The following is a 26,894-nucleotide window of genomic DNA, read 5'->3' as shown; positions in this document are numbered from 1 at the left end:
GGATCTACCTTCTTACAGACAATATTTTCAAATCAGGTTTCTTGAAATATCAATAGAAATTTACATTGCATTTATATATTTACATTGATTGATATAGCACTTTACAAGGGACAAGGACTATTGAGTCTAAGGTTGTCAGAACAGATCTATACTGAGATCATTTGGGGAAAAAGAAGTTCATTCTTTTTTTGATTCTGGAGTTTTACAAATCAAGTCATAATAAAAAGTTAGAAAGATTCCTGAGAAAATTTTAATAGTGCCTGCCACTTGGTGTGTTTAAGTTAGAACTTGTTCCTGTTAGTATTTAAAGTCATAAATACATAAAAATCAAAGCTTTGGACAAAACTCAGCTGCTAGATAGGTCACATAACTTAGAATGTGGCGATCTGTGACAGTCATAAATCCTAGCAAATAAACTTTTCTTACTCCCACATCTTGTCCAATAGCAGGGCTCCAGAGTAACCTTTGGCGCTGGTTGCACTTTCAGTTGGGTGCACAGCCACAAAATTTAGGTGCACCCATTTTTTTTTTACAGGTTCTTGACAATTACAAAATTACATTTTTAAAAGCCATATTTTTGTCATTGCTCACATTAATTGGCAGTCACATAAATGATTACAGGAGTAAAAATGAAGGTAAATGTTTGTTTTTATTTTCTATGTATTTCTATATCAGGTTGTGGTGGCACCCTTCATGGAGACCATGGCTCATTCACCAGTCCCAACTACCCAGGAACATATCCTAACAATACTAACTGTGAATGGGACATTAAGGCACCAAGGGGTCGTGTGGTGACCATCACCTTTGTTCAAATAAGTATTGATGACGCAGGAGATTGTCAAAACAACTTCTTAAAGTTGTATGATGGCCCAGACACCTCTTCACCTCTTATTGGACCTTACTGTGGCATGGTATGTAACTCAGAGAACAGTGGCTGTAATCTGTTTTTTGTACAAAATAATGCTTGCTTTTAAAATGTTTCAGTACATTTTATAACTAGACATGTAAATAAGGCTGTATTTTAATGTGTCAAAAATAATGAAACCACTTAAATATTATGCTATATCTACTGTAATTTCTTGCGTTCTTTTAGAAATAAGACTAGATTAATTTTCATAGATTAGCTTATCTGTTGTTTCAAGGCAATATCTTAGTGGGCTGCAACTAGTTGGAGACTAGGTGGTGACTCAGCTTTGAGTGTTTCTGACCAGCGAGCTGCGCTGAACTGCTTTTTCTGTGTACATGGCTTTTAAAATTAAATTCTAGGCCATGCACGTCATTTAGTGTCACATCTCAACCCACTTTGTAACCATTTTGGCAGCCCCCCAACATTTATGATTTAATCTATTGGAGTGCACTTTAAAAGATTTGGACTTGTTGAATAAATATTTAATATTGGAGTGACCCAATGAGATACTACCTTTAGAGAATGTCCTTTTACAAAACACAAAGTACATTGTCTCAATCAACATGGTAAAAATTCTGTTCTAAAAGCTTCCACATTATATAAAAATACAAAGCTGCTCCATTGAATCAAAAGAGGGGAAAAAAAAGAGAAAACGAGAAGTTTCTTCGTTTGAACTCACCTATAAAATCAAATTTTTCACAACAGAAGGACAACTGGCTTATATGCATATTTCTGCTTCTGTACTGAGAAATATTATTAAACTATAGAATCTGTAGAATTTAAAAAGAAATGCAATGATGTAGTCCCATTTGAGGGATATTTCCTTTCTCAAATGAGACTGGATCATTTATGAGTAATTGTCAATAAATCTTATTTAGCAAGCATGTAGAGTAGTATAGAAAAAGAATACAGGAGGCATTTAAAACTTTACTTTACAACAAGAATACCTTATGTTCTGCTCAGCATTTAAAATACCACATGCATTTTATATTTAACAGACATTGTGTTCTCAACAAGAAACAGAATAATCATCAACAAATCCAAAAGTTCAGCTCTGTGATACTATAGCATGGGGTTGCTTGATAAGAAACACTTCTATATTGGCTGGGATTTTGCAAACAATAGATGCTGTTTTCAGGACAACACATTGGTGGATGTCCATACATGTTTTATTAAGACAAACCAGCCTTCTGCAAAGAATACAAAAGCATGGCTACAGAAGAGAAGCAGATTTAATCATCTGAATTACCTGCAGAATATATGACGAACACACTTTACTTCTGCACTTTGTTATTAGCTGTGCAGCAGTACAAGACCACGGGATTGTCTAGGAATAACTGTTTACTGTTCAGTACAAACTTTTTACAATTTGGGCTTGTCTGTAGAATAGGTTAGTGTGTAATAGCCTGTGTTTTGTATGGAGGCAATAGAAAATGAGCAGATAAGTGAGCTAGTAATTAAATGTTTGAATATACTGTACCAATACCTGTTGTTGTTTTTTCTCTCTCTCTTTATTGCTTGTTTAGGAAACCGACATTGCTCCATTTACAGCCTCCTCCCATGAGGTTCACATCATCTTCCAAGCCCAGGCTTCCACCTTGCCATCAGGGTTCAAACTCAGTTGGAACAGCTGAAAGAATACTCTTCTTTACATAGTGGCACATACTGTACATCCACACACTTGATGAGTTGTTAGCATTTAAAATCATCTTTTAAGTAAATTATCTAAAGTTAGTGGGTCCTTTTTTGTTTTCCTTAAACCATCTTAATGAATAAGTCCATATATTGTTAAAATTAATAAAATATTTATGAAGTGCAATAATGTGGTCTGTCAATAAATTTTCTGTTCAGATGTTAATTTGGCTTTAATTTTATGAGAAAATAAAATAAATGTTTGTTCAGCGTTGCTTTCTTTCTAGGTGCATTTGTGCATTGTGTTATTATTATTACTACTTTTAAATTTATAATTATTTGATCAGGGCAGTAAACAAGCAGACTTTTAGTTATGATTGTGTGTATAAATCAGGGGTGCCAAACTCAATTTAATGAGGGTTTATAATTAGAAACTGTCTAAAACTTATGGGCCAAACTCATTCATTGTTTATCAAAAAATACATTTCTTGGATGATGAAATGTTCAGAGATAAGAGTGTTAAGCTAGCTGTGTAGCTTAAACCACTTAAACCGACTGTAGGTGCTTGTGGGGTTAGGTTACAAAAAAGAATGGAACTAATTACTCTGTCCTTATAAGGATAGAAATACAAACACGTGTGTGCGTAAGCGAGCGAGTGTAGTTGTGCAATTTGTGTGCAAACAAAAGATGCAAAGCACTGGCAAATCCACAACCTCAGAGGTAGGACTTAAGGGAATGTCTTTCCTTCTGTTTTACCTGTGGAGAGGACAATCTGTCTTTACTCTAGAATAACTTCACATGGTGTTTTTGGATTCCTTTCTACAGTGATGGTGAGTACAATGTCTGTAGTTCTGAGGATTTTTGTAGTTATATGAAGAGTTTTCAGTATGACTTGTGCACTTTCTGCTGTATAGTGACAGCAAGCACTGCTCTTACGTTCAATACAACATAAGTTTTTATTATCCTGGGTATAATCATTGACTTGTTGTGACTGTAGGGAGACATGCTTGTTTTTCCCCTTCACCATATCTGTTTTTAAAATATCTTCTCCAAAACACACTGGAAGGTTTGCGCCACAAGTACAACATGGTTTTAGTTGATACAAGGTTTTAACTTTACATTAAGAAACAATTTCTAAATTGTATTTTTTAACTAATAAAATAAAAAAAGAGAAGGAAATCAAAGTTCATACTTCATTCCATTTCTTCATGATTTTATTTAGTAAGTCAGCACTCTTGCCCTAAGGCAAGTTTATTCAAAAAACATGCAAATCGTGGTCTAGAAATGATGGGACATGCAAACCAGCCTTTTGACTCCTCTTGTGCCTTTAACTAAATTATCAATGACTTTTGGTCACTTAGTATAAAAGGGGCAGCTTGATGTGAAGTGGAACCACCTATGTGGGGAAAAATTGTTGTAATCGGTGATTTTGTTGACACTTCCTGGTGGACATGCTTGGCTCCTCCTACTGGTGGAGTCAGGCAGGTCCTTTGCACACCTGAAGGAGATGAGGCATCAGATGAGTTGCTGTATTTAAGGCTGTGGTGGGAACCAGATCAGCGCTGGAGCATTGCTTACCTCGTGGTAAAGTCTTCGAGCCAGCTCAGTAACCTGCCTGTAAAGTTACAGATTTACTTACCTGTGTTTTTGTATTCGTCCTCTTAGTGAGTTCCTGTCTGCCTGACGTTCCAGTCTGGTTCCGGTTCCATCTGCAACGACCCAGCCTTGATTCCTCATTGATGTTTTTGTCTTCCTCAACAACTGATGCAGAACCTCACCTGACTATTTAGTAAGCCTCCAATCAGTTGTTTCGTTTATCGCTCATTTAAGATCCTCGTTTGATCACTTACCGTTTCTCCTCTGCTTTTCAGATTCCACTTCCGTTCCGGTCATCTCACTCCTTACTGTAAATAAATACACTTACCTGATATCTGAGTCCTGTAGTCTGTCTTCCACCAAGCTGTTGTTTTCTCTTCGACGTCAGAGAAACCTGACAAAAATAAGCCAAGCTGGGTGTTTTCATACACTGTGTAAGAAATCTAAAAATAACATTTTTCAGACTAAACAATTTCTGTTTCGGTCAATTAAGATTCCTAAAAAAATATTTTTGCTAAATGCCTGAATAATGAAAGAAATATTTTGTTATTACTTTCATCAAAGTCACAAGTTTATATACACTAAGATTACTATGCCTTTAAACAATTTGGGAAAGCCCAGATGATGATGATGCCATGGCTTTGGAAGCTTTTGTTTTGTTTGTAGACAATGTTTGGGTTAATTGAAGGCACACCTGTGTTTGCATATTGAAATGTCCTGCCATCATATGGCTCAGGAAGGAGACGGGTTCTGTGTTCCTGAGATGAATGTGTTTTGATATAAAATGTGTGTATCAACCCCAAACAAAAGCATGATGCTGGCTGAAGCTGGTCAAAGAGTCATTATCCACAGTGAAACAAGTCCTGTACCAACATGGGCTGAAAAGGTACTTTGTGAGGAAGAAGCCTTTTCTCCCAAAGCAACATTTAAATAAACCAGATTACAGTTTGCCTTTGCACACAGGGACAAAGACCTTATTTTTCTGGAGGCATCTCCTGTGGTCTGATCAAACTAAAATTGAACTGTTTTGCCATAATGACCATCCTGGCATTTGTAATAAAAAAAAAAAGGGAGGAAGCTTGCAAGCCTGAGAACACCATCCCAACTATAAAGGATGGAGGTGGGAGCATCATGTGCTCTGACAACAGGGAAGATGACAGTTACATCTTACCCACTTCAGTCAGGCTATCTGTTGCTCATTTGGAATTGGAAAGTGAACTAATACAGAATCACGCCACCTTTCCACCTCCCACCACTTGCTTACCCAATCGTTTTTTTGTGCCAGAGACCCACATCTCTGAGGTTTTGTCACATCTCTAAACTGTTTGCTATCCTGGCATTACTAAGACCACCTCCAGTGTGAACCACTGGAGGTTGTTTTTGGTGTCTCATGATATGGAAAGATGTGTGAGAATGTAGTGATTTGAATTCTGTTTGCTCAGAGCTGCTTAGTCACCTTCCTCACTGCAGCTCTGGCTCTACTGGTTACATCATTGTCTTCACCTGTGGCACTCTGCATTTATACTCACCAGCTCCAACTGCTCTCTATTGTCTGAAGCCATCTTGCTGCCAGTATTCAAGCACCTCTGTTTCTGTGCTTCTAGTTATTTGACCTGTCTGCCTGGTATCCTGGTTTACACCTCTGCCTGACCCCCATAGGCTCTGGAAGTTCGATTCTGCTTTTTGTGCCTTAAACCCTGATTTCTGGCTTGTAGATTTTGGATTTCTTGCCTTAACCTATTACCATCTGCCTTCTCTCCAGTTGATTTCCTGATTTACTCTGGCTCACAGGGGAAGGATCGATACTGCCCAACAAGAAGCATCACAAGTCATCTCTTCTGTCTGTTGTAGTACCTGATGCCCACCTGCCTTCAGTAGTTTTGGTTTAAGACTAAGGGCCATCTCCAAAGAGATCTCAGCCTGTTTTTCTCCCTGCTCATCTGCAAAACAAACAACAGAAAACTAATCTGAATCTCCCTCCTGTCTCGCCAACAAGATCTGCCAAGGTAAAACCATTTGCTCTCATTTCACTCTCTACTCACCTGTGTTTTTCCTCTCATGGTGCCTCATGGTGAAAAAAACATGGTGGATTCCATGTTTTCACTCTGTTGGAGGACTATACTGCATACCTCTTGAGGAGACCCACTTGCTTCGCCGTTGCTTCTCCTGGATTCCCTGAGAGTTGATATCAGATTATTCCTCCCTTACTGTCTCCTACTCACCTGACCTCAGCCAGCAGCCTTCAGATTCCCTCCTCTATAATCTTAGAGGAACTGCAACAAGACTCACACATGAATAAAACATCTCAGTTTTGTTTTACTTCATTGTGCAGAATGTTTCCCTCACACTGATTCATTGTCTTTCTCAAAGAGTTCCAATGATCAAGTCCATTGAAGAGCTGAAACCTCATCTAGTACATTTATTCACTGCAATAAATCCCTTTAAAACTTCATTTTTGTATTCAGTGTCTTTAAGGGTCCAGTCTGTCATACAGAATTTGTTTTAGAGTGTGTAGAGATTGAACAGGTTCTCCAACAGATTGCTGGAAAATATACCCTAGACATGCATTTTGCTTCAAACATCAAGGACCTAATATTCCTCAAGAGCTAGGAAACTTTCTGTCCCTTCTTTTGAACAGCCCTGTTTGTTGGAAAAAACTCAGGGCAACTTTTATACAGCTGAGAAAAGTGATTCTCTACCTTACTGCATCTGTACCTCCAACATCTGCATGTCTTTCTCTCTCATGTGTGCATGTGTAAATATATGCATGAAGCACACTAAGTACATGTTTGTAACACATAATTCTGAACAATTCTTTGTGTGTGTTTTGAGTTTGTTGCCTTTATTTCTTTTGTTAGCACAATGGATATGTTCAACCTGTGGAACGATGACCCAGTAGAGGCTCTCTTGGATCTCGGCTTTGGCTGTGATGAGCCTGACCTCTCTGGAAGAATTCCAATCCGGTTTCTCAGATGTCAGTCACAGGCAAGAGGAATAACCCTCCAGTTGTTTCTGGATGCCCAAAAGAACCGAGTCGACTTTGAAAATCCAGATATCAGCAGTAAGTCAAAGATGTAGCAATATGTTGGTGTAGATTTTCAGTCATCCAGGACATGGTAATCTTAACACATTAAGTTGAATAAAATTTAATAAAATTTCATGCAAATCAGTATCACTTCCTTTCCTCCCAAGGATGTTAGTGTCATTGTTAAAATATGCTGGTGTAGATTCTCAGTCACTCAGGCCATCGTAAATTCAAAAAAGGTTAAAAAAAAAAAAAAACTGGACTTCTATTCTGTAGTTGAAGATCTTCTCATCTGAGGAGCTTTCTCAATTCCAAGAAGAGTTAGGGTTAGGGTTAGGAGTCCAGTTGTTTTTGTTTTTAACCTTTTTTGAAGTCGTTGTTAAACTTTGGCTCTTTCACAAAACATTTCTGTGAAATGGACTCAAAGACCAGTCCTCCTTTATGCTGCCTCTGGCCATTCATAAATCATCACGTCTCACAGAAATGTGAGCTTTTAGAAATGGGGCTAGCATTATTTGCACGGAGTAGAACTCAGCTGCACTGATGTTGAGCGTACTGCATTAAATGTGTGACATTTTCATACAGTATTGTTTCCTGGAAGGTATGCAAAGGTGCAGCATGGGTGGGTTGGCTTTGACCCCCTTGCCACCTTGATCTATTCAGAAATCCCACTGAGGCAGCCAGAAGTCATCTAAGTCTCACCTTAAAGTGTTTTGTGAAAAAACCTCATGTCTCGTTAGCTACTTAGCATTAGCATTAGTGTTAGCAGGTTGGCTAATAGCTATATAATTTTTAAAAAGCTATGTTTCATATGATATCAATTTTATTCTGACACAAGAAACAACAGGAGCTGCTACACAGCTGAATTTAAACATCATTTATGGAAATGTAATGGTTTACCAGATATTTTGTTTGTTTTCTTTCCTCTCACATTATGCAGCACTTTACCAGTCATTCAAACCAGAGGAAGAGATTTTCACATACTTTTATAGAGCAGGTGATGAATTGTACCATTTGTAAAACACTTTCTAGGGGTGTTTGGGTTCGATGTACTATTTATTAGATGGACAACCAACCAAAACATAAAGCGTCATAATAGTTGATAGGATGTTTTCATGTGCACATGTTGGTTTGTGCTAGAGTTCCATAGTGGGGGGCCTAGTGCAGATCATGTACTTCGGTACAAGTTTGATTCAAATAATTGGAAAAATTTTGACTTTTTTCTTTTATTTGTGTTTTTGCAATATATTTTTTCTTCAACAAGCCCCTTTTGCACAACTGCACACTGCACTTCTGAGGAATAAAACAAAATCAACTCCCAGTTGAAGTCCTCAGTCTGAGCTTTCTCCTTCCACAACTCAGCCAAATCCTTCAATAACAGTTTGACATTTTTTAACTGATACAGAATCCTTCATGTCTTCATTGCAATGCACTGAAAAATACACGACAACCTCCACCCTTACCTTGAACATGGCCCATTCCAGACACGCAAAAATTCTCCCAGGGTTGTGAGTTAAAGATCTCACAGATGGGGGCCACTGCCAGATGTTTCAGATCCTGCCACCGCGACAAGCAACAATGACCTTCAGGCCACAGCTCCTGGAAGCTGCATTTGCATCAGAAGTCCTGAACATGGCCCATTTGAATTTCATCTCGCTGACCTCCCTCAGGACATGTGGAAAACTCCCCCTGCGGTGCAAGTTAGAGATCTCTTGGACAGGGAGCTCCGCCAAACATGTCCCGTTTACACTCACTACTTGTTTGGATTTACCAAGTCTGGGTTTGACAGGCTGGCCACCAAACTGACCACACTGTGCCTAGACACACACCTTTGCAACTGGATCCTGGACTTCCTATTCAAAAGGCCTCATGGACAAGCACTCCTCCACCATCATCATGCTCAACACAACAGTAGAGCTCCACAAAGCTGCATGCTGAGCCCTCTCTTATCCTTCCTTTTCACATACAACTGCAAACCTATTAGTGAAAACATCATCACATTTAGGTTTGCAGACAACACAACTGTGATGGGCCTGATTTTCAACAACAATGATTCAGCCTCCAGAAAGGATGAGAAGGGTTGAGAACTTAGAGACCTGGAGCCAAAACAACATCCTTGTCCTCAACCCAAAGAAAACCAAGAAGCTGGTCCTGGACTTCAGGAGAGAGCAACATCATCCAATCAAGATCAGCGGTGAGGAAGTGGAGACTGTTCACAACTTCAGTGTTCACATCAGTCAGTCCAGTGTATTTGTTTAAAAAAAATCTGCAGTCTGCTGTTTGCTTCTGAAAACAAGATGAAACATGTTGTAATCATGATAGTAGAATTGATTAACAATTTTCTCTCAAGCAGCAAATTATACACTTAACACTATGACAATACATACATTGTCAGCAATAGATTCTTGGATTTATAAGTGATTTCTAAGTAAGCTTTGTTTCCAACCTTGCACACATTTTATACAATATAATAACCTCCTGAGCCTGTTCAATTTTAAAGTAAGGCTGCATTTCTACTATGGTGGCAGGTGAGCTGCTGTAAGTACAGTCCTGTAACATCACATAACTAATCTCTCACCTTTAATTTTTTAAGTTAATTTTTTTTAAGGGAAATTACACGTAATAAAAATGTAATATGCCACAGAAAAAAAAATATATTTTTATGTATGTAGTCGAATTTCCCTCCCACTGTTGCCAGCATTGTGCAACAATTTATGGGATATGTGAACCTGTGAAGATTATGTTGGGTGCAGCCTTCTTTTTCCAAAAAAGAGGCCACATTTGAAGCAGTCTCTGAACTGGGAGGGCCTTCATAGCAGTGCTGTAACACAACTAGCCTTCAAATGCAACCTTCAAAGTGCGCAACCTCTGATTTTGGACATAGCCATAATTTGCTGAGTCACTTGGTTGCCATAGTGATTCTTGCCTTTTTTTAAGGGGGGGGGGGGAGGCAGAACAAAGCTGCTGTTTTTAACAGAGGAGGCTTATATGGGCAAAATGGGCTTATTGTGCAAAGACTATTAAGTGCATCGAAAATAGTTCAAAAAGAGAGACTAGCGATCAAGTTTTCACATTTCTACACTGTTTTGTGTAGGAGATATGGCAAACTAAAAACACCATTCACTTCTCATCTTGATGAGAGAATCAACCTCATTTTTAATTGGACTATGAAAGCTTATAAGTGAACTCTTTGCCTTCTGGGGGGATTAGAGTGAAAACCAAAAGTCCCATAGATTAAAAGAATTAAAAGAAAGAAGACAAAAATGCCTATGTTTTGATGTATACTTTGTGTATGTATTGCAAAAATTTTGTGATTTTGTCATGTGACCTCTCACTCTGACAGCTGATATTTCTGTCCAATAAGAAAAATGTCAAACAGAGAAACCACCAAAAGGTTTAAACTGTGATTTTAACACAATGGTAAAAGATTTAAAAACCTGAATGACTTGGCGATAGCCCAGTGTCTTGTGACCCCTAAAGGGCTCAAATGGTGTTTCTAGCTATTGTGTTAGCATTCAGAAACCACAGTGTTTTATTAAGACAATGTAAAGGAATTTCCAGTTTTTCCTATGAGGTGATTTTTATGGCAAATTATGTCACCGTGTTAACTCAAAATGCGGGCGAGCTTCATGTTTTGATGTATATATTGTGTGAATGCAGTCTATTGTTCTGGCCACATTGAAGTTTATTAAGATATACTTGTAACTACATAAATAAAGAAACCTAATTCCAAGTGGAAAATAATATGCATCACTAACAATGAGTCTCATGATAATATGTTTTTGTACATGCTATTTAAAGATTACACGTATTAGCATTGAATATTTGAATGTTCATACCTCAAAAAGACTAAGGGTGATAATAAACTGGCTGATCACGGTTTGTGTCTGCAATCCTGATGAACTTTTCCATTGTTTCCTTATATTATTTTTTTCTCCTTCAGATCGTTTCAGACAGATCGAGGTTCTCCAGCAAGTAACTACAGCATTTTCCCTTTTGGTGGGGTCTGGCTCCTCTCATCTCAAAGTCTCTCCAAGAAACATGTCTCCTGATGCCCAAGAGAAAAGAAGGAGAATGGGTATGCTGTTTAGGCAAGCCTCAAAGAAGTCACTGAGTCAAATCCACAGAAATAAAAGCCTTGGGGTAGCTGCACCTGCTGCAAACTTGTTGAACCCTGAGTCCCAGCAACTTCCATCAAGTCTTATTGACACTCAAGTGCAATTAAAAAGAGATAACCCTGGACCTCTGGAGACTGTGAGACTGAGTACTTTGGACAAGGAACAAGGAGACTGTTCAGGCCCTCTGCCCTACCCTCACCTGGTTTCTTTGACAGCCCTGGAGGGAGCAGTCAGTCATGTGACTCCGAAGGATGCTTACCCCCTTGAAGCCAGCCATTTTCTACAAAAGAAGAAAACTCCAGGGCAAGCCAGGGAGTTACTGGAAATGGAAGAGGTAGGCAGGGCTCACTTGACTAGTAATAGTTTCATGTTAAATAATGTCCACATCATACCTTTCAATATCATACCTTTATGACTACACTGAAAAAAATGTGTTGCTATAAATTTACTCCCAGTTTTTATAAAATAGATCAACCTAATTACTGTTTCTAATTTGTTAAAAGACTCATTGTTGACAATATTTTCAAGTGTGGCATTTTATTTATTAGTATATGTCTACAGCTATTCCTTAACTAAATTCTAAACACACAGTGATGGTAATGACAGAAATGTTGATGATAATCCTCAAGATCAAGACAGGATGCTTTGAGTTTATTTATCACTTATTACTTGTCACCCTTTAAAAACATTGAGCTTTCTGAATAGAGTCCTTTCAAACAGGAAGCAGCATGAATGGTACCTGTTGCATGATGTAGGTATGACACAGAACAGGGGAAAAATGGAGCACATGCACAAATCACACCTAAGATCAGTGCAGGATGCTGTATGGCCAAAAGGATAGCAAAGAAAGATCTATGTTTTGTTTCCCCAATATGGTCTTAGTGTCAGATAAAAGTCCAGATATTCAGTTTACCAGTGATCAAGACAAGGGGGTAACTAGCAGATTGTGGGCTTCAAATTTTCTGATTTTGGATAGTATAGACTTATTCAGGATATGCATCTATACAACACTACTTTTTTTAGATGTGTGTGTGTGTGCACCTAGCTGCACACATCAATATTTTTAGGTCTTTTTCTGGTATAATCACCTACCTAAGTGGTGTCCAATCCCGGAGGGCCACTGTCCTGCATGTTTCTCTGCTTTGACACAACTGTTTTGATTGACTGAGTGATTAACAGGCTTCTTCAGAACTTGAAGACCTGCTGAAAAGCAGGGAGACATCTAAAACATGCAGGATAGTGGCCCTCAAGGACCAGGATTGGACACCCATGGCCTACCTTGCCAATATCAGTAGTACTTATGGAGACTATTACCTGATCCTCATGTGATGGAATAAATCTTTTAAGTTGGGGTTATTGTAAGGGCTAAGGGGTGAGGTTAGGCTACATAAACAAATGAAAGTCAAAAACAATGTCCTTCTAAGGACAGAAATAGAAACTTGTGTGTGCAGGGGTGTGGGCTTTGGTGCAAGTGTGTTTCTTTCTAATTAGATGCAATGCAGTCTAATTATTTTTTCTCAGATTACAACTTAAGCAAGAGAAGAGCAAAATATGTGGATGTACTTCACTATATCAGTCTAAAGCCATTAACTACAAACACCAAAGGATTTAAACGCATCTTCATCAGCACTAACTGAAATTATATAATAAACTGAATATGATTTCTTGTTGAGCTGATGCATCAGAATTCATTTAGTTAAATCAAGGAAACTTATAACTCCAAGGTGTATAACCACTTTTATATGTCATATCCTTGTAAAACTTATTGTCATATTTTAATCTGTATCTTTGTAGATGCACAAGTTTGATGGAAGCACTTTCACAGTGAGCTGCGTGGGAAACAAAGAAAATTTAGGTTGGTATTAAGGTATTTTCTTTTACATTTGTTTTTGTTTGTTTGTTTTGGGGGGTTTCACATTTTTGGAAATTAAAGGTTATCTTTAGCTGTTGAAGCAGTGATGATACAGCGAAAGAAAGAAAGAAAGAAAGAAAGAAAGAAAGAAAGAAAGAAAGAAAGAAAGAAAGAAAGAAAGAAAGAAAGAAAGAAAGAAAGAAAGAAAGAAAGAAAGAAAGAAAGAAAGAAAGAAAGAAAGAAAGAAAGAAAGAAAGAAAGAAAGAAAGAAAGAAAGAAATTTTCTGTGTACAGTATGTTAGATTTTACTTGCAGAAATCTTAACTGAACTTTTCCCAAGACATCTTATATAAATGTCAAAACCAATACAGTTCACTAGTAATAATAAAAAATATCAGAGGAAATTTAATAAAATACAAGAACAATATAAGAGGTACAGTCTGTCACCATCTCTAGTTGCTCATTTTGTCAAGTGTGTAGACATTATCCACACATCCTAAAGGTTTCCAATAAAGTGAAGTGGAAAAAACAACAACAAAAGCAAAAAATGTCAATCTTGTGAGTCAACTAATCTAGTTTTTCATTCCATAAAATGAATCAGTGAAATCATTTAGATAGTCTACCAGTCTGTCCCACTGTGCAATGGTGTAACCTCTTTGCACACTGCCCCTGTATTTATTGCTCTACAAATCTGACTGAGAGCTGCAATCAAATAGCACAGTAATGACAGACAGCCACCATGTTTTCAGCTCCTCCATCAACAAGCACTGCTACAAGAGAAGGCAGGAAGAAAAATAGTCAAATAAGAGCTTGTCTATGAAGTAATCAAATTCAGTGAACCTAGTCTGAATTCAGTGAGTCTGAGAAATATTTACTCTGCACCCATTCTCAGAAGAAAACTGTTAAATAATTTCAATTCAGTTCAGTTTATTTATATAGTGCCAAATCATAACAAAAGTCATCTCAGAGTACTGCACAAAAACATTCACATTCTATGCCAATTAGTAAAAGATATTGTTATACAGACCCTCCAGGATTTCGCAATGCTGGGATCGCAACTATTAACACAAAATCAAGCAAACCCCGCGAAACTTTTTGCAACTTTGCCCAAACCACCGCAACTTTCCCGCAACTTTAACCCAATATTTATTGTTTCTAAAGGGATTTGCCACCGTTTTTGCAGTCTAGTGTCTTCTTTGTGGGTTTGTGTAGTGTGGAATACAAAATAACTCAAAATAACTCACGAAGAAGACATGTGACGTCACATCCTGTTAACATCAGAATGCCGGGAGCGTGCAGGAGCAGCGACCAAAGCCAAAATGTGCACTAATGCTTCACATTTGCCCACAAAGATTTCAGCAAAGGACCGCGCAAAACAGTTCCCTACCCAGCTGCACGAGAGTGGGGGGAAGCTGTTTTGCACTTCCTGCAGTGTAATCATCAAACATAAACACAAGTCATCCATCGACAAACACTTTGTGTCTGCAAAACATGTGAGGAGAGCTGCAGACGAGGGACAATCCAGAAACGGTCATGAATGTCAGTTTATAAGCTATCAAAGTTCTCAAATAAAGCACCTTTTGAGAATGTCAATGTTTGTTGGTAATTATCTTACAAAACTAGTAAGTATTTTTGGTTTATACATGGCTTTTATTGATTTTAGTAAAAAAAAAAAAATCACAACTTTTCATCGCAACTTTGGGAAAATTCCCCACGAAATCAGGCATTTTAGCCCGCAACAATCACAAAAAATGCCCGCAAAATCCCAGAGGGACTGGTTATATGAAGGACATACAAATTGGCATTTTATAATCTACTGTAAGGAAGCCAACAGATTATGTCAAATCTTCACCTCATTGCAATCTCTCATCCTGAGCACCACGTTGGTGAAAGTGGAAAGGAATGACCCCCTTTTAACAGGAAAAAACCTCCAGCAGAACCTGAACTAGGCTCAAGATGAGTGGCCATCTGCCTCAGCTGACTGGGGTCTGAGAGGACAGGAAAGAGACACAGACAGACAGAAATCCAAGTGTAGTTTTTATGGGAAGGAAAAAAATCAAAGAAAAACATGTTAATAATAGAAATAATTATAAAAACAAACAGAGAGTAGAGAGATAAAGACAGCAGCAGAGTGAGGAAATGTGGTCAATTTGTCCTGCTGCAGTCTGATTGTGACAACATTTTTTTTAAGTACTTTGGGGTCTTATTTATTATAAAATAATCACAATCATTAAATTTAACTAAATATGATTTTAATATCACTGCTATAATTCTTTAAGCCCCACAGGTGCACTGCAAAACCCAAGTAAAGTCCAATTATCTGGTGACTGAGAGAGAAAATCTGGGATTTGAAACTTCAATAGATTGCCCAAATGACAAAAACGAAGATGCGGACATCCTTTTCCAACAGCTTGACACTGAAAGGAAAGTCTACTGGGCCGAACCTGTTCAGGTAACCTCTGTCCCTGACGAGTTTGACATCTTTGAAGATTCAGATGGATTTCAGTTTTCCAAAGACACTGCTGCTCAAGCTCCATCTTCATCTAGAGCGGAAACCAAGGCTCTACCTATGTCTCATGCAACAGCGCTAAAGACTGATCAGACTCCAAGATATTCTTCCACTGATAAATCTTCCTCCTTGACTTTCGCTCAGTTATTATCCCTGTCTGCCACCACAAAACTCAAGCCATCGAGTCACTCAGTTTCTGTTCAGATATCTTCAATTCAGTCTTCTCATATTGTTTGCAGAAAAGATGTTCCTTTCTGGACTGAGTCAAAACACACCCAACTCCCAAGTAATCTCAAACTAGAAACCTACACCTCTTTTTGTACCGTCCAAAAATGGGCAGACCTGCATAGTCAACGAAATGCTCTCATCAACAAATTAACTCATGAGTCTCTTTATACTATTCCAAACCATCGGGGTCTGCGTTCTTCAAACATTAAACACCCGCCTTCTGTGATATTCCCTTCATTTCCATATTTTCCTTTGTTGCCTAAAGACTGGGGATCACATAAATCTATCGTTATGATGGCTGGAAAGTATGAGGCTGCACCAATCTGTGGAGACACAGGACTTTGGTCTAATGAGCAGGAGGGACTCAGTAAAAAGAAAGAAGTTCAGCTTCATGACAACAATCAGACATCCACTGTGCCACACTACTATTTATGTGATCATAAGAGTAACTCCTGTGCTCAGAAGTGTTGCATCAGTCGGCACCGCCATCCAGAAAACAATCCTGTGAGTAATTCAAGTGTCTACAGCATTTTTATATTCTTATAGTTTCTGCAGTTTTTAGTCCAACAGTCAAACACTTCCCAGTGTTTTTGTTGCCTTTTTTGCTCATGTGTTTTTGTCTGTTTCCTCTTTATACGAGAAAGACCTCGTGCAATCTGTTTATTTTGCATTTTAACAAGCACTTCTATAGATAAAAAACATACATAAAAATACGCTATACATATTTGTATTCATACATAAGTTATATATACAGTATAAAAATATATCTGTCCACTGGTCATTTACAAAAGCACATGGAGGCAGGGACCTCATAACACAAGAATGCTCCCAAGCTCCTATAAGACTGTGTTGTACTTGATATGTTTTTTTATTTATTATGTTTACAAATGTTAATAAGTCACAAGCAAAGGGCAACTGCACCATGGCACATGTTTAAACAAGGAATATTTCTTCAACATTGTTTTGTCACCCAAATAAATACTTGCTCAAAACACAACAGTAGTTTGATATCAGACAGAATGTCAAATGATCAATCAGGAGCTGACAACTTTGTAGAGTGGGCAATGATAATGAAACAAGTTGTAGATTCAAGTTACACTTAATACTTTTTGCGACTGGTCACCACCAAAGGAGACTGTGTTGAAAAAGTTTTTTGTAATGGACCCTTTTTTGATACAAGCGTCAGTGCTCCAAAAAGCTTCATTTGGTCATCACTAGTAACCTGGCTGAAATTTACAGAGCCAAAAGGATTAGTCAGAGGCAGAAACCAGGAACTTGGAGACAGATCATTAACTTGAAGCACAAGAATAGAAATATTGGACCACTTACAAAAAAATGCCATCAGACTGTCTAGCAGAGGTGAAGCAGGTGAGTAATTATGCTGAGTACCACAGGTGCAGGCAATGAGGTAATTAGTAGAGCCAGAGCTGCAGTGAGGGAGGTACTCAGGAGCAGCTTGAAGCAAACAGAACTTATTACAGGTACGCTATAATTAAGTTTCATTGATTTCAGTTTATTTATATAGTTTCAATTCACAATAAAAGTCATTTCAGGACACTGTACAAAAGAAAATTCTAGCAGAGCACTTCACTTTCAGACTGCAAGTTTACTTGTGGTTCCTAGAGTTTCTAAAAGTAAAATGGGAGGCAGAGCTTTCAGTTGTCAGGCTCCTTTCTTGTGGAACCAATTTGCAGTTTCTGTCCATGAGGCTGACACCTCGTCTACTTTTAAGACTAGGCTTAAGACTTTCCTTTTTGATAAATCCTATAGTTGGTTGACCCTTGTGTTCCCTGAACTATCTCTTCGTTCTGCTGCTATAGGCTTAGACTGCTGGAGGACAAACTGACCACATTTCCTCACTCTGCTGCCGTCTTTACTTTCTGCTTTTCAAGTCTGTATTCATATTTATGGATTTCATTAACCTGTGTTTTGTTGTTGTTGTTGTTGTGTTTCTTCCTGTAGAAACTACACCTGCACCAATATATCTGTGTTTGTCTATATCTGTTTCCTGTCCTCTCAAACCCCAGCTGGTCAATGCGGAAGGTTGCCCATCCTGAGCCTAGTTCTGCTGGAGGTCTCTTCCTGTTAAAAGGGAGTTCTTTCTTTCCATTGTCACCAATGTGCTGCTCAGGATGAGAAATTGCAATGAAATGATTTGATGCAATCTGTTGGCTTCCATGGACAGATAACTTTTATTAATTGTCTTTTTTATGATGTATATAAATATGCCCTGAGAAGACTTTTGTTGAGAATTGGCACCATATCTAAAAGAACAAGAGAAATCATCACAATCTGTAGGAACTATAGTTAACAGCAGCAAAGATTTTGTAGAAAATGACAAGCTTTTGTTTTTTTTTCAGCTTGTATTAAGTACTGTTGGCTTGTTAGAAACATTCCTATGTGAGATGGTTTGAGACTGCTATGTTGGCAGAAATTTGCTCTCAAATAAAACTATTTAATCTTGTATCCAATTTGGTGGGAGGGAAATGGCACTGAATATTAATAAGGCTCTTCAAGGCAGTCCTTATAAAGTTATTTTGATTAGAAATGATCGAAATCAACATGCACGTGCCACACAGAAAGGCCTCCACTGTCCCACTGCGCAGCCCAAGTGTCTTTAAATGTACAAATATTTCACTGTGCTTTAGTTTTGCTGGGTCTGTCTAGAATTTAATGCATTTTTAATTTGTTTTGTGCAGGTTGCTATTACAACATACTAGATGTGGACACAGTTTAAAAGTTAATCTCACAATTTCTCCCCACAGTACTCTCTTGATGAGTTGGAGGAGATCAAGCTGTGTCTGCAGCAGTTTAATAACTTGTTCAGTAACATGGAGGAGCAATTCTCTGATGAGCGGACAGCAGCTTACAGTGCTCTCTCTGATGCCGACAGGTAGACCGCTGAAAAGCAATGTTTGGACCACTCCAAATGCATGTTTAAGTGTCTTCATGAATAGGAGAAAACTCTTTTAAATCAAATATTCATTACTGATACATAAACCAATTCACCATGGTGTAGATGAGAGGAGGAATCCAGTTGGGGTCATCTTAAAGGAAGAGTATGTAAATCAAGCTGTATAGGTAATTAGACTGTCAGGTAGGATCACGAGTTTGCAGCTGGAAATAGAACAGGTGATGTTGAATATTGCCAGTGTGTATACCCCATAGGTTGGATGCCAGTTTAAAGAGAGAAAGGAATGTTGGAGTAAGTTGGATGAAGTGGTAGTGAGTGTTTAGAGGTGAGAATAGTGATTGGAGCAGACTTCAATGAACATGTAGGTCAGTGGTGTCCAATCCTGGTCCTGGAGGAACACTATCCTGCATGTTTTAAGTGTTGCTCTGCTTTGGCACACCTGATTTGAATGACTGAATGATTAACAGGCTTCTGCAGAACTAGAAGACCTGCTGAAGAGCAGAGAAACAATTAAAACATGCGGGATAGTGGTCTTCTCGGACTAGGTTTGAACACCATTGATTTAGGTGAAGGGAACAGAGGTGATGAGATGTTGTGTAGGTATAGTGTGATGGACAGATGGTGGTAGATTTGACTAAAAGGGTGGAAATGGTTGGTGCATGCATACTTTAAAAAGACAAAGGGACATAGGGTGACATGAGAGTGGAGGAAGATGAAATATATCTGATGAAGAAGGTGCAATCTGAAAGAGATGGGAGATTGCAACGTTGTGTCAGAGGGAAATATATGGTAGTCCATAGGATGACTGGTAATATAGAAGAAGCAATAAAAGGCAGAATCAGGGTTTAAAAGGAGGAAGTTGTAATTTTCAAGATCAAGGGGGATGTGCAGAGCTGTAGTTCTTGCAGAGGGATCAGTGAGCCATAGCAGGAAGTGAGGTGACTATCAATGAGTAGCAGTTTGATTTCATGCCACAAATGAGTTCTACAGATGTGGCGTTTGATTTGAGGGTGTTGATGGAGAAGTATTAGAGAAGGTCAAAAGGAACTGCTCTGTGTCTTTGTGGATGCAGAGAACACGGATAGAGTGCCAAGAACCTGTAGTCTTGCCTGAGGAGGTCAGGTGTATGTGAGGGTAGTGTAGGACATGTTCAGGGACTGTGAGGCAGTGGTGAGATGTGCTGATGTGCTTGTTTGCAGTGGGAATGAACAGGTTGACAGTGGACAGGCAGGAGTCCTCACAGACTACGATGTTCACTGACAATACTGATATGTAGTGTGAGTAGGGGGCAGAAGAATGAAAGGAATGAAAGTCAGGACAAGCAGGACGTAATCCATGTGAGAATGAGATGGAGGCAGGTGAAGCTTTGAGGATAGAGATATCGAAGGTGGATGAGTTTAAGGACCTGAGGTCAACCATGCAAAGCAATGGGCAGAACATAAGAGAGGGGCAGGGTGGAGGGGATGAAGATGAATGTCAGGGGTGTTTTGTGCCAGAGTGAAATGGAAATGTTATAAGATGGTAAAGACAGATGAACATTTTCCAATTTTTACTAGGAAAGGCCAAAATGGACAGGAATAGATCTGAGTCCATCAGAGGGAGAGCTCAGGTTTGGAGACAAAGTTAGAGAGGCTGAGACGGTTTGGCATGTGTAGAGGAGGGACAGTGGACATATTGGATACAGGATGTTGAATATGGAGCTGAAAGGAAGACCACGGAGAAGGTTCATGGATGTAGTGAAGGAGACTATACAGAAGGTTGGTGTGACAGAGGAGGATGCTGGGATAGAGGGAGGGGAGATGGAGGAAGATGATCCACTGTAGAGACCCCTGAAGGGAGCAGCCAGAAGCAGAATACACCTTTACAAAATGTTAGTGTCCACATTTACATAACACGTTTTCACTTGATTTCTGTTCTGTGTCTGTGTGTGCATGTCTGTAGAGAGAATGTTCAGGACATAGAGGTGCTAAGATCTGCAGTAAAACTGGAGGCTGAAGAACTAGAGATGCAGTTGAATGAGCTCGCCCATCAGTATGATGAAAGCATAAAAATGGTAAGGCGGCCATCAATACAAAACACTGTCTGTTCAGAGCTGATGTGACCTCAGCAAAATTAATGAGCTTTAATAGAATACAGTTTGTGTGGGATTACCATATGAGATACTATTTATCATAAATTAATGTTTTCTATTTTTTTACAAGAGTAAATGATCATACAAGGTTAACCTCCCAGCTAGAGTAGGTAAAGGCCAATCAAGAATAAAATGAAGATTTCACCACTCAAATACTAATGTAAAACTGGAAAGTTTAATTTTGGTTTGATGCTAAAAGTTTGAGAAAACAGTAGAGTATCAAAAATCAAATGAAATGAATTCACACTTTAGGGAAACTTAAACAAGCTAATTTTTAAAATTAGATTGCAGTATTTTGTTTGTACATATTAAAAAAAATATTATTTGGTTATTGGATAAGGATTAATAGGCCTACATAATACTGACCAATACTGATCAATGTTTTGTAGTATTAAGACAGTCAAACTCAGAACCCTTCATTATTTAGATGTTTCTGTTGTCTCACAGATGGTAGTTTCTCTGACTTTATTAGTACACTTGGCCTCGGTTTCTACCACCTCTGTCGGCAAGTACAGATTTAAAATTATAAATGGGTCATTCCATGTCAACTCAACCAGGACTTCCAATTATGTCTGACTGAGTTTTCCTCCTATACTTGTTTTTAAAGTGTATTATAAATTATTTCCACACAAATACCGTTACCCAATATATATGCAAAATATTGTTCTCATTTTGTGTGTGTGTGTGTGTGTGTGTGTGATTCATACAGACCAGAGGAGATGTTGGATCTTATCAGCATGCATCACAAAATTTTCCAAGGACCAGCATGTTCCCCAAAACCAGTGTGCTCCCCAACAGCCGTTTTCCTTTGTTTCCAGCTCAAAAACAAATCAACAAATCAAGCACAGATTCAACCTCATCATTTGTCTCACATTAAAGGGACTGCATAACAGGGATCATCACAAAGAAAACCTAAATTGAACTAAAAATTATAAGTAGGAATTGGTTTAGGATTATTCAGTAATCCTAACTGAAAAATGGCAGCTACTACTTCTCCTCGACCTGATGTTCTACGAACATGAAAATTAAGATAATAAGCAGAAGTGGATTAATTTAGACTAACATCATTGTAGCCAGGTTTCTGTTAGACAAAATAAATCATGGTGATCAGTTATTAAGTCATTATCTAACAGAGACTTACATGAGGGAGATCTTGTGTTCAATAATCCACATTTATTGGTTTTTATTTTTCTATTTTGGAAAAGTAACTGTTTATTTTTATGATTTTTTTTTTTTTGATTATTTATTGTTCTTCAATCTTGTTTGGTTTATTTGATTTGGGCCATAGATGAGCTGAGACTATTTCAGTGGGGGTTTGGGTGGGTAACAGAGGAGAAGCAGCAGAAAGGTGTTTAAGTCTTCAAACTCTGCTTCCTGGACTGGACACTGGGCTGTCAATAATTTGGAAAACTCATAGATTTAGTCAAATTCTTAGAAAGAAGAGCGGCTCCATTCAAAGTGGGATGGATTTCATCTCTCTACATCAGACCAGGTTTTCCCCAAAATGTCCTCCAATTATCTACGTAGCCCTCATTGTTTTCAGGACACCAACTAGACAGCCAGCAATTGAATAACAACATGCGGCTAAACCTGTCGTCACTGGTCAGGTTGGGGAGGGGACCAGAGAAAACTACGGAGTCCGACATTGTTTTTGCAAAGTTACACACTGAAGCAACATTAACTTTAGTGACTTCTAACTGGGTGTCTTTACCGCTGAAGTGAATAACAATCTAACTGTATTTTCCTTAGTCAGCAGTTTGAGGTAGGACTTGATGTCGCTCGCTCGCTCTGGTCCTCAGAATGCATCTGACTGTCCCTAATGCCACATTTCAAACTATGGAGCTCCCAATTATCAGAGTCTACTTCTCATTGGTGAGTTGCTGAGAGAGGAAAATTGGTTTGAAACCTGAACAGGTTGGTGGCGATCCAGACGCTCAGCCTTAGGAAAATGTTTATTCTGAACCATCACCCAGCCGACCTGAGATCCTGGCCACTTGGGGTCTGCTGGAGGAGGACTACAGGGAACAGTTAGCTAAGGGGGCTAGCTTGCCCCCTTTCTCTAGTGTTGTGTTGTGCTTTAAACAGTTTATTGATGTAATAAAGGTAAGAAATGTTGTTATAAGAAGTTGCTGGGACACCATCTCCTCTGATAACATTTTACAGTTCTATATATTCTATTCTATAAAGTCTTCTTATTGTTCAGTGTTGAAAAGATAAAAAATGATTTGAATTTAAATCTACTGCACACTTTCACTGCTTCAGTGGGTGAGGAGGGTCATTAACAACCATGTGCAATTGTTAAAACTAATTTGATTAACTTTTGGTATTTTTTTTTCATCTGTCACTAGTGATGGTAAAACTGTGGTAGCAAGAGCATTAAGAGTCAAAACACAGGTGATTAAAATACTAAAACAAATGCAACTTGTTTACCGATACTGTATTTGTAGCCATTTGAGTTATTTTTCAGTAACGGTACAGAAAATTGTTTTATTTATCCAGATATTTTAAACTTTCTTACACCATGCTACTCAATAGTATTTGTATTAAAGGTGTAAATAAATGGTAGAAAAACATATCACTGGTCAGAATTGTGAGGGGACCATCAATGACCAATACTCTCTTAGATTGCATACAGTATTTAGTAGTAGATGTAGTAGTGACTGTAGAAGAGCAAGGATTAAAAGCGAAGTTAATGAGATTGAAATTTATTTATCTATACTGTTTCTGTTTATGATCTCCATACCTTCAATGAAAAAAAATGTAATGTGTTGTGGAATAATTTAGTCTATTTTTGCTGTTTGTAATGTTGCACCAAGAACAACAGTTTTCATGCGTCACTCTGAGACTTTAAGAAACCGCATCACCATGTGGAGACTGCAACAAAAACCAGTTACAGCAATTTGAAACATTTGATCAACTTTTCTTTTATTGTCCTCAAGTAAACACTTCATGAGTGCTGGATGTCCTAAAACAGGACTATTCCACCTTTATGTGACATTATAAAGTTAATATTTTATACTTATCGTATATAATCTTGTTTATGCGATTGTTTCTGTTTGTTTCATAGTTCCTTATACCTGACTGTCATTTGCTGCTCATTTGTTTAAAAGTCTGTTTATTTGTGATATGGGGCTTTTTTGTAAGGTATTGTTTCTAATAATAATAATAATAATAATGATACTAATAAAGTGGCTGCAGCCAGGTACTCTTAACTTCAGATCATTTCTCAATCTATACAACAGAACTATTAGCAATATTGTTGGCTCTGCAGTAAATAGAGGAGAAAGGAAAAAGGAATATTATCACATCTGACAATATCTCAACACTCTGTAGTATTGCAACTGGTAAATCATCAGTCTACACAGATATCATCAATGAAATATTTATTATTATGTATAGGATAGGAATGAAAGGCACAAAAATACAATTTCTTTGAGTTCCTGCCCCTGTTGAAATGAAATAGAAGATACCTTGGCAAAACAAGTAATCAAGGGAAAGACCGTAGATTAAAGAATCTGAAATCAAACCATTCATCAGGAAATATACACAAACAGTGTGGCAGGAGCACTGGGAATTACAGGAACCTGGAAGACACTTATACAACATCCAAAAACATGTTGTATGATTTATAAGTTGGGGCAGGAAGGAAATCAAGATGGAAAGAAGAGAAGATACTGTAATCACTCCAGTCAGAACAGGACACTCAGGTCCCAACCTCACTTTATACAAAATAGGTAAGCATCCAACAGGAAAATGCACACACTGTAACCAACCAGAAACAGTCTAACCTATACTGCTACATTGCAATAAATACAATATCCACAGGGATAATCTTCTTCAGTCATTGAAAAGGCAAAACATCCCAACTTCACATTATCAGGTCTCTTGGGGGGATAAATCAGCTGACTTATACGGCAAAATTATTTCATTTTTAAAGAAATTTAGTTTAATTATTAGACAAATCTAGAATTTGTTTGTCGTTGTTTTTCCCCTTCCTTTCTGCATAATCCCTTGATGCACATTCCAGTCCAGCTGGTGGCGGTAATGCACCTCAAATGGGTTTACCAAGCGCCAAGAATTGAGCCAGGTACTCTCGGTACTCTCGACTGCGTCTGCGTGACTCGTGTTCTGAGCATGCGCAGCTCACACCAGGAAGTGACTTTAAAGCGTCAGAGACAACAGCCGTAGCACACTGAAAGCGGTTGTTGAGCCAGAGACATGGCGGGTTTGAGTAAATATGTGACGGCCAAAAACTCCTGCTTGGCTGGCGGAGTCTTGCTGCTTGTGTACCTGCTGAAGCACAGAAACCGGAGGTCCAAACAGAACGGGTGAGTGAGCGGTACCCGGTACCGGCAATTCACTGGAGAAACTGGGTGAGACAGGTGCTGTCACTGCCTGACATTCAGGAATTCACTCCGGTTTTTCAGCAGGGCTCTTAGCTCTTTCCTCGCGGAGCACTTTATTTCCATGTAACTTCTCAGCGGTGCTTTATGTCAGTAAAGACACCTCACTGCACCACCGGGATTAGTTTTTGTTGCCCGAGCAAAACTTTAATGTTTTAATCAGATCAGTACCTGTCAGTGATTTTGGTATTACTTTAAAGTGTTTTGTTTTGCTAAAGCAATCAAGCCGGCTGTAAGTTTCAACAAACACGCTACAGTGTGTGTAATCACCTGCGTTAGAGTTTGAACTTGTGACCTGAAGCTGTTTCTAGGATAGGTGGCTGCGGAAGTGCCTGTTCAAAATACCTGCAAAAATAAACGTGCGTTACATTGTTATTGGTCCTGTGTGAAGATGAAGGTAACATATCTGATCTGATACTATAGTGTCAAACAAGGTCCAGTTTAAAGAGATAAGCTTGAAATTTATTGTTTGATACAAAGTAAAGGCTGCTGAAAATCAGCATATACAAAAACCTTTTTTGTATATGCAAAAGAGAACAGTTCAGCTTTATACTCTGAAATATAAAGTCCGTATTTAATTTCATGCATTAGGCACATGGTTCTTGTAGGGTTTTGCACCAGTGCTGTTTTGGTTTTTATTCCCCTTTAAATCTCCAAATAACAACTTTATTATCATCATTTTAACTTCATTCGTAAAATACTATTCTGACTTTTGTACTCCACCTTTTTAAACTGTTTTTCCCTTCAGCGTTTTGATTTTAATCTCAAAACTGTTTTCATTTTATTTTCTCTGTGTGGCAATGCTACTCTGTATTTTATACATTTATGATCTATAAAAACTCTTTGCAGATTTGTAAACTCATTCTTACACTTGCATAGCATCTTTTTAAGTTAACCTGGTTATACAAACTGCTATGCAATGTCTTTCTTGTTTATTCATTTACACAGACATCACTTTCTGTTCGCTTTTGCCTTTTTTTATATGCAGTTTTTCACCTTTTGCCTAAATACACTTCAGCAGGTTGTGAATCAAATACTCAGATCTTCTGACTGACAAGCAATCACTGCATGCGTTTTATTTTAGAAAGCAGAAAAATGCCCAATTCCAGCAAAGAAAAGCTTAAGTGGCGTGTAGAATCAGGAAGTAATGGTAAGGTGTAAAAATAAATTATAGGAAAATAAAAAATTTAAAAAAATACTCAAAAGTTACAAGTTACCTTGTTAAGCAAATACTGTATAGCTAGGAAAATTCTTTTAAATTATTCTTGGTTTTCAAGGAGCAGAAGAACAGAATGAGAAAAGAGACTACCTTTGTTTTATAATAGAAATCATATTTAAAGGCTAACAAGGTTCTAGAGGCGCTGTACCGATCTGTCGTGGTGAAGAGAGAGCTGAGCCAAAAAGCGAAGCTCTCGATTTACCGGTCGATCTACGTTCCTACCCTCATCTATGGTCACGAGCTTTGGGTAATGACCGAAAGAACGAGATCGCGAATACAAGCGGCTGAAATGAGTTTTCTCCGCAGGGTGTCTGGGCTCTCCCTTAGAGATAGGGTGAGAAGCTCGGTCATCCGGGAGGG

General features: G+C 38.3%; 3 protein-coding genes and 1 non-coding gene across 4 annotated transcripts in view; all 4 read left to right on the top strand.

Annotated features, from left to right (window-relative positions):
- Window positions 1-2,912, top strand: part of cubn (cubilin (intrinsic factor-cobalamin receptor)) — a 63,448-nt gene extending 60,536 nt beyond the window's left edge. The window contains exons 66-67 of the mRNA XM_017414114.3: window positions 676-911; window positions 2,434-2,912. Of these exons, the coding sequence (XP_017269603.1) occupies window positions 676-911; window positions 2,434-2,541 (344 nt within the window). The 3' untranslated portion in view covers window positions 2,542-2,912. The remainder of the gene's footprint in view (window positions 1-675; window positions 912-2,433) is intronic.
- A 4,085-nt stretch (window positions 2,913-6,997) lies between these two features.
- itprid1 (ITPR interacting domain containing 1) lies at window positions 6,998-11,693 on the top strand. Its single transcript, XM_037973326.1, has 2 exons — window positions 6,998-7,196; window positions 11,104-11,693. Exons 1-2 carry the CDS (start codon window positions 6,998-7,000, stop codon window positions 11,691-11,693), a joined length of 789 nt encoding a protein of 262 aa, XP_037829254.1.
- Window positions 11,694-17,248: 5,555 nt separating this feature from the next.
- Window positions 17,249-24,032, top strand: LOC112450432. The gene is made up of 4 exons (XR_005232586.1): window positions 17,249-17,348; window positions 18,633-18,760; window positions 20,723-20,834; window positions 21,622-24,032. It is a non-coding gene; the product is annotated as an ITPR interacting domain containing 1 (transcript).
- Window positions 24,033-25,056: 1,024 nt separating this feature from the next.
- The window catches only part of abcd3a (ATP-binding cassette, sub-family D (ALD), member 3a), a 33,791-nt gene continuing 31,953 nt past the window's right edge, over window positions 25,057-26,894 (top strand). The window contains exon 1 of the mRNA XM_017414143.3: window positions 25,057-25,240. Within this exon, the coding sequence (XP_017269632.1) occupies window positions 25,131-25,240 (110 nt within the window). The 5' untranslated portion in view covers window positions 25,057-25,130. The remainder of the gene's footprint in view (window positions 25,241-26,894) is intronic.

Source organism: Kryptolebias marmoratus, linkage group LG21 (assembly GCF_001649575.2).
Source record: "Kryptolebias marmoratus isolate JLee-2015 linkage group LG21, ASM164957v2, whole genome shotgun sequence".
Classification (NCBI taxonomy): Eukaryota; Metazoa; Chordata; class Actinopteri; order Cyprinodontiformes; family Rivulidae; genus Kryptolebias; species Kryptolebias marmoratus.
This window is presented reverse-complemented; position numbering and strand designations above follow the sequence as displayed.

Coding starts and splice junctions, on each gene's coding strand:
- itprid1 (XM_037973326.1), top strand. CDS start 6,998: ATGGATATGTTCAACCTGTGGAACGATGACCCAGTAGAGGCTCTCTTG. Junction 7,197..11,103: donor TGAAAATCCAGATATCAGCA/GTAAGTCAAAGA, acceptor TTTCTCCTTCAG/ATCGTTTCAGACAGATCGAG.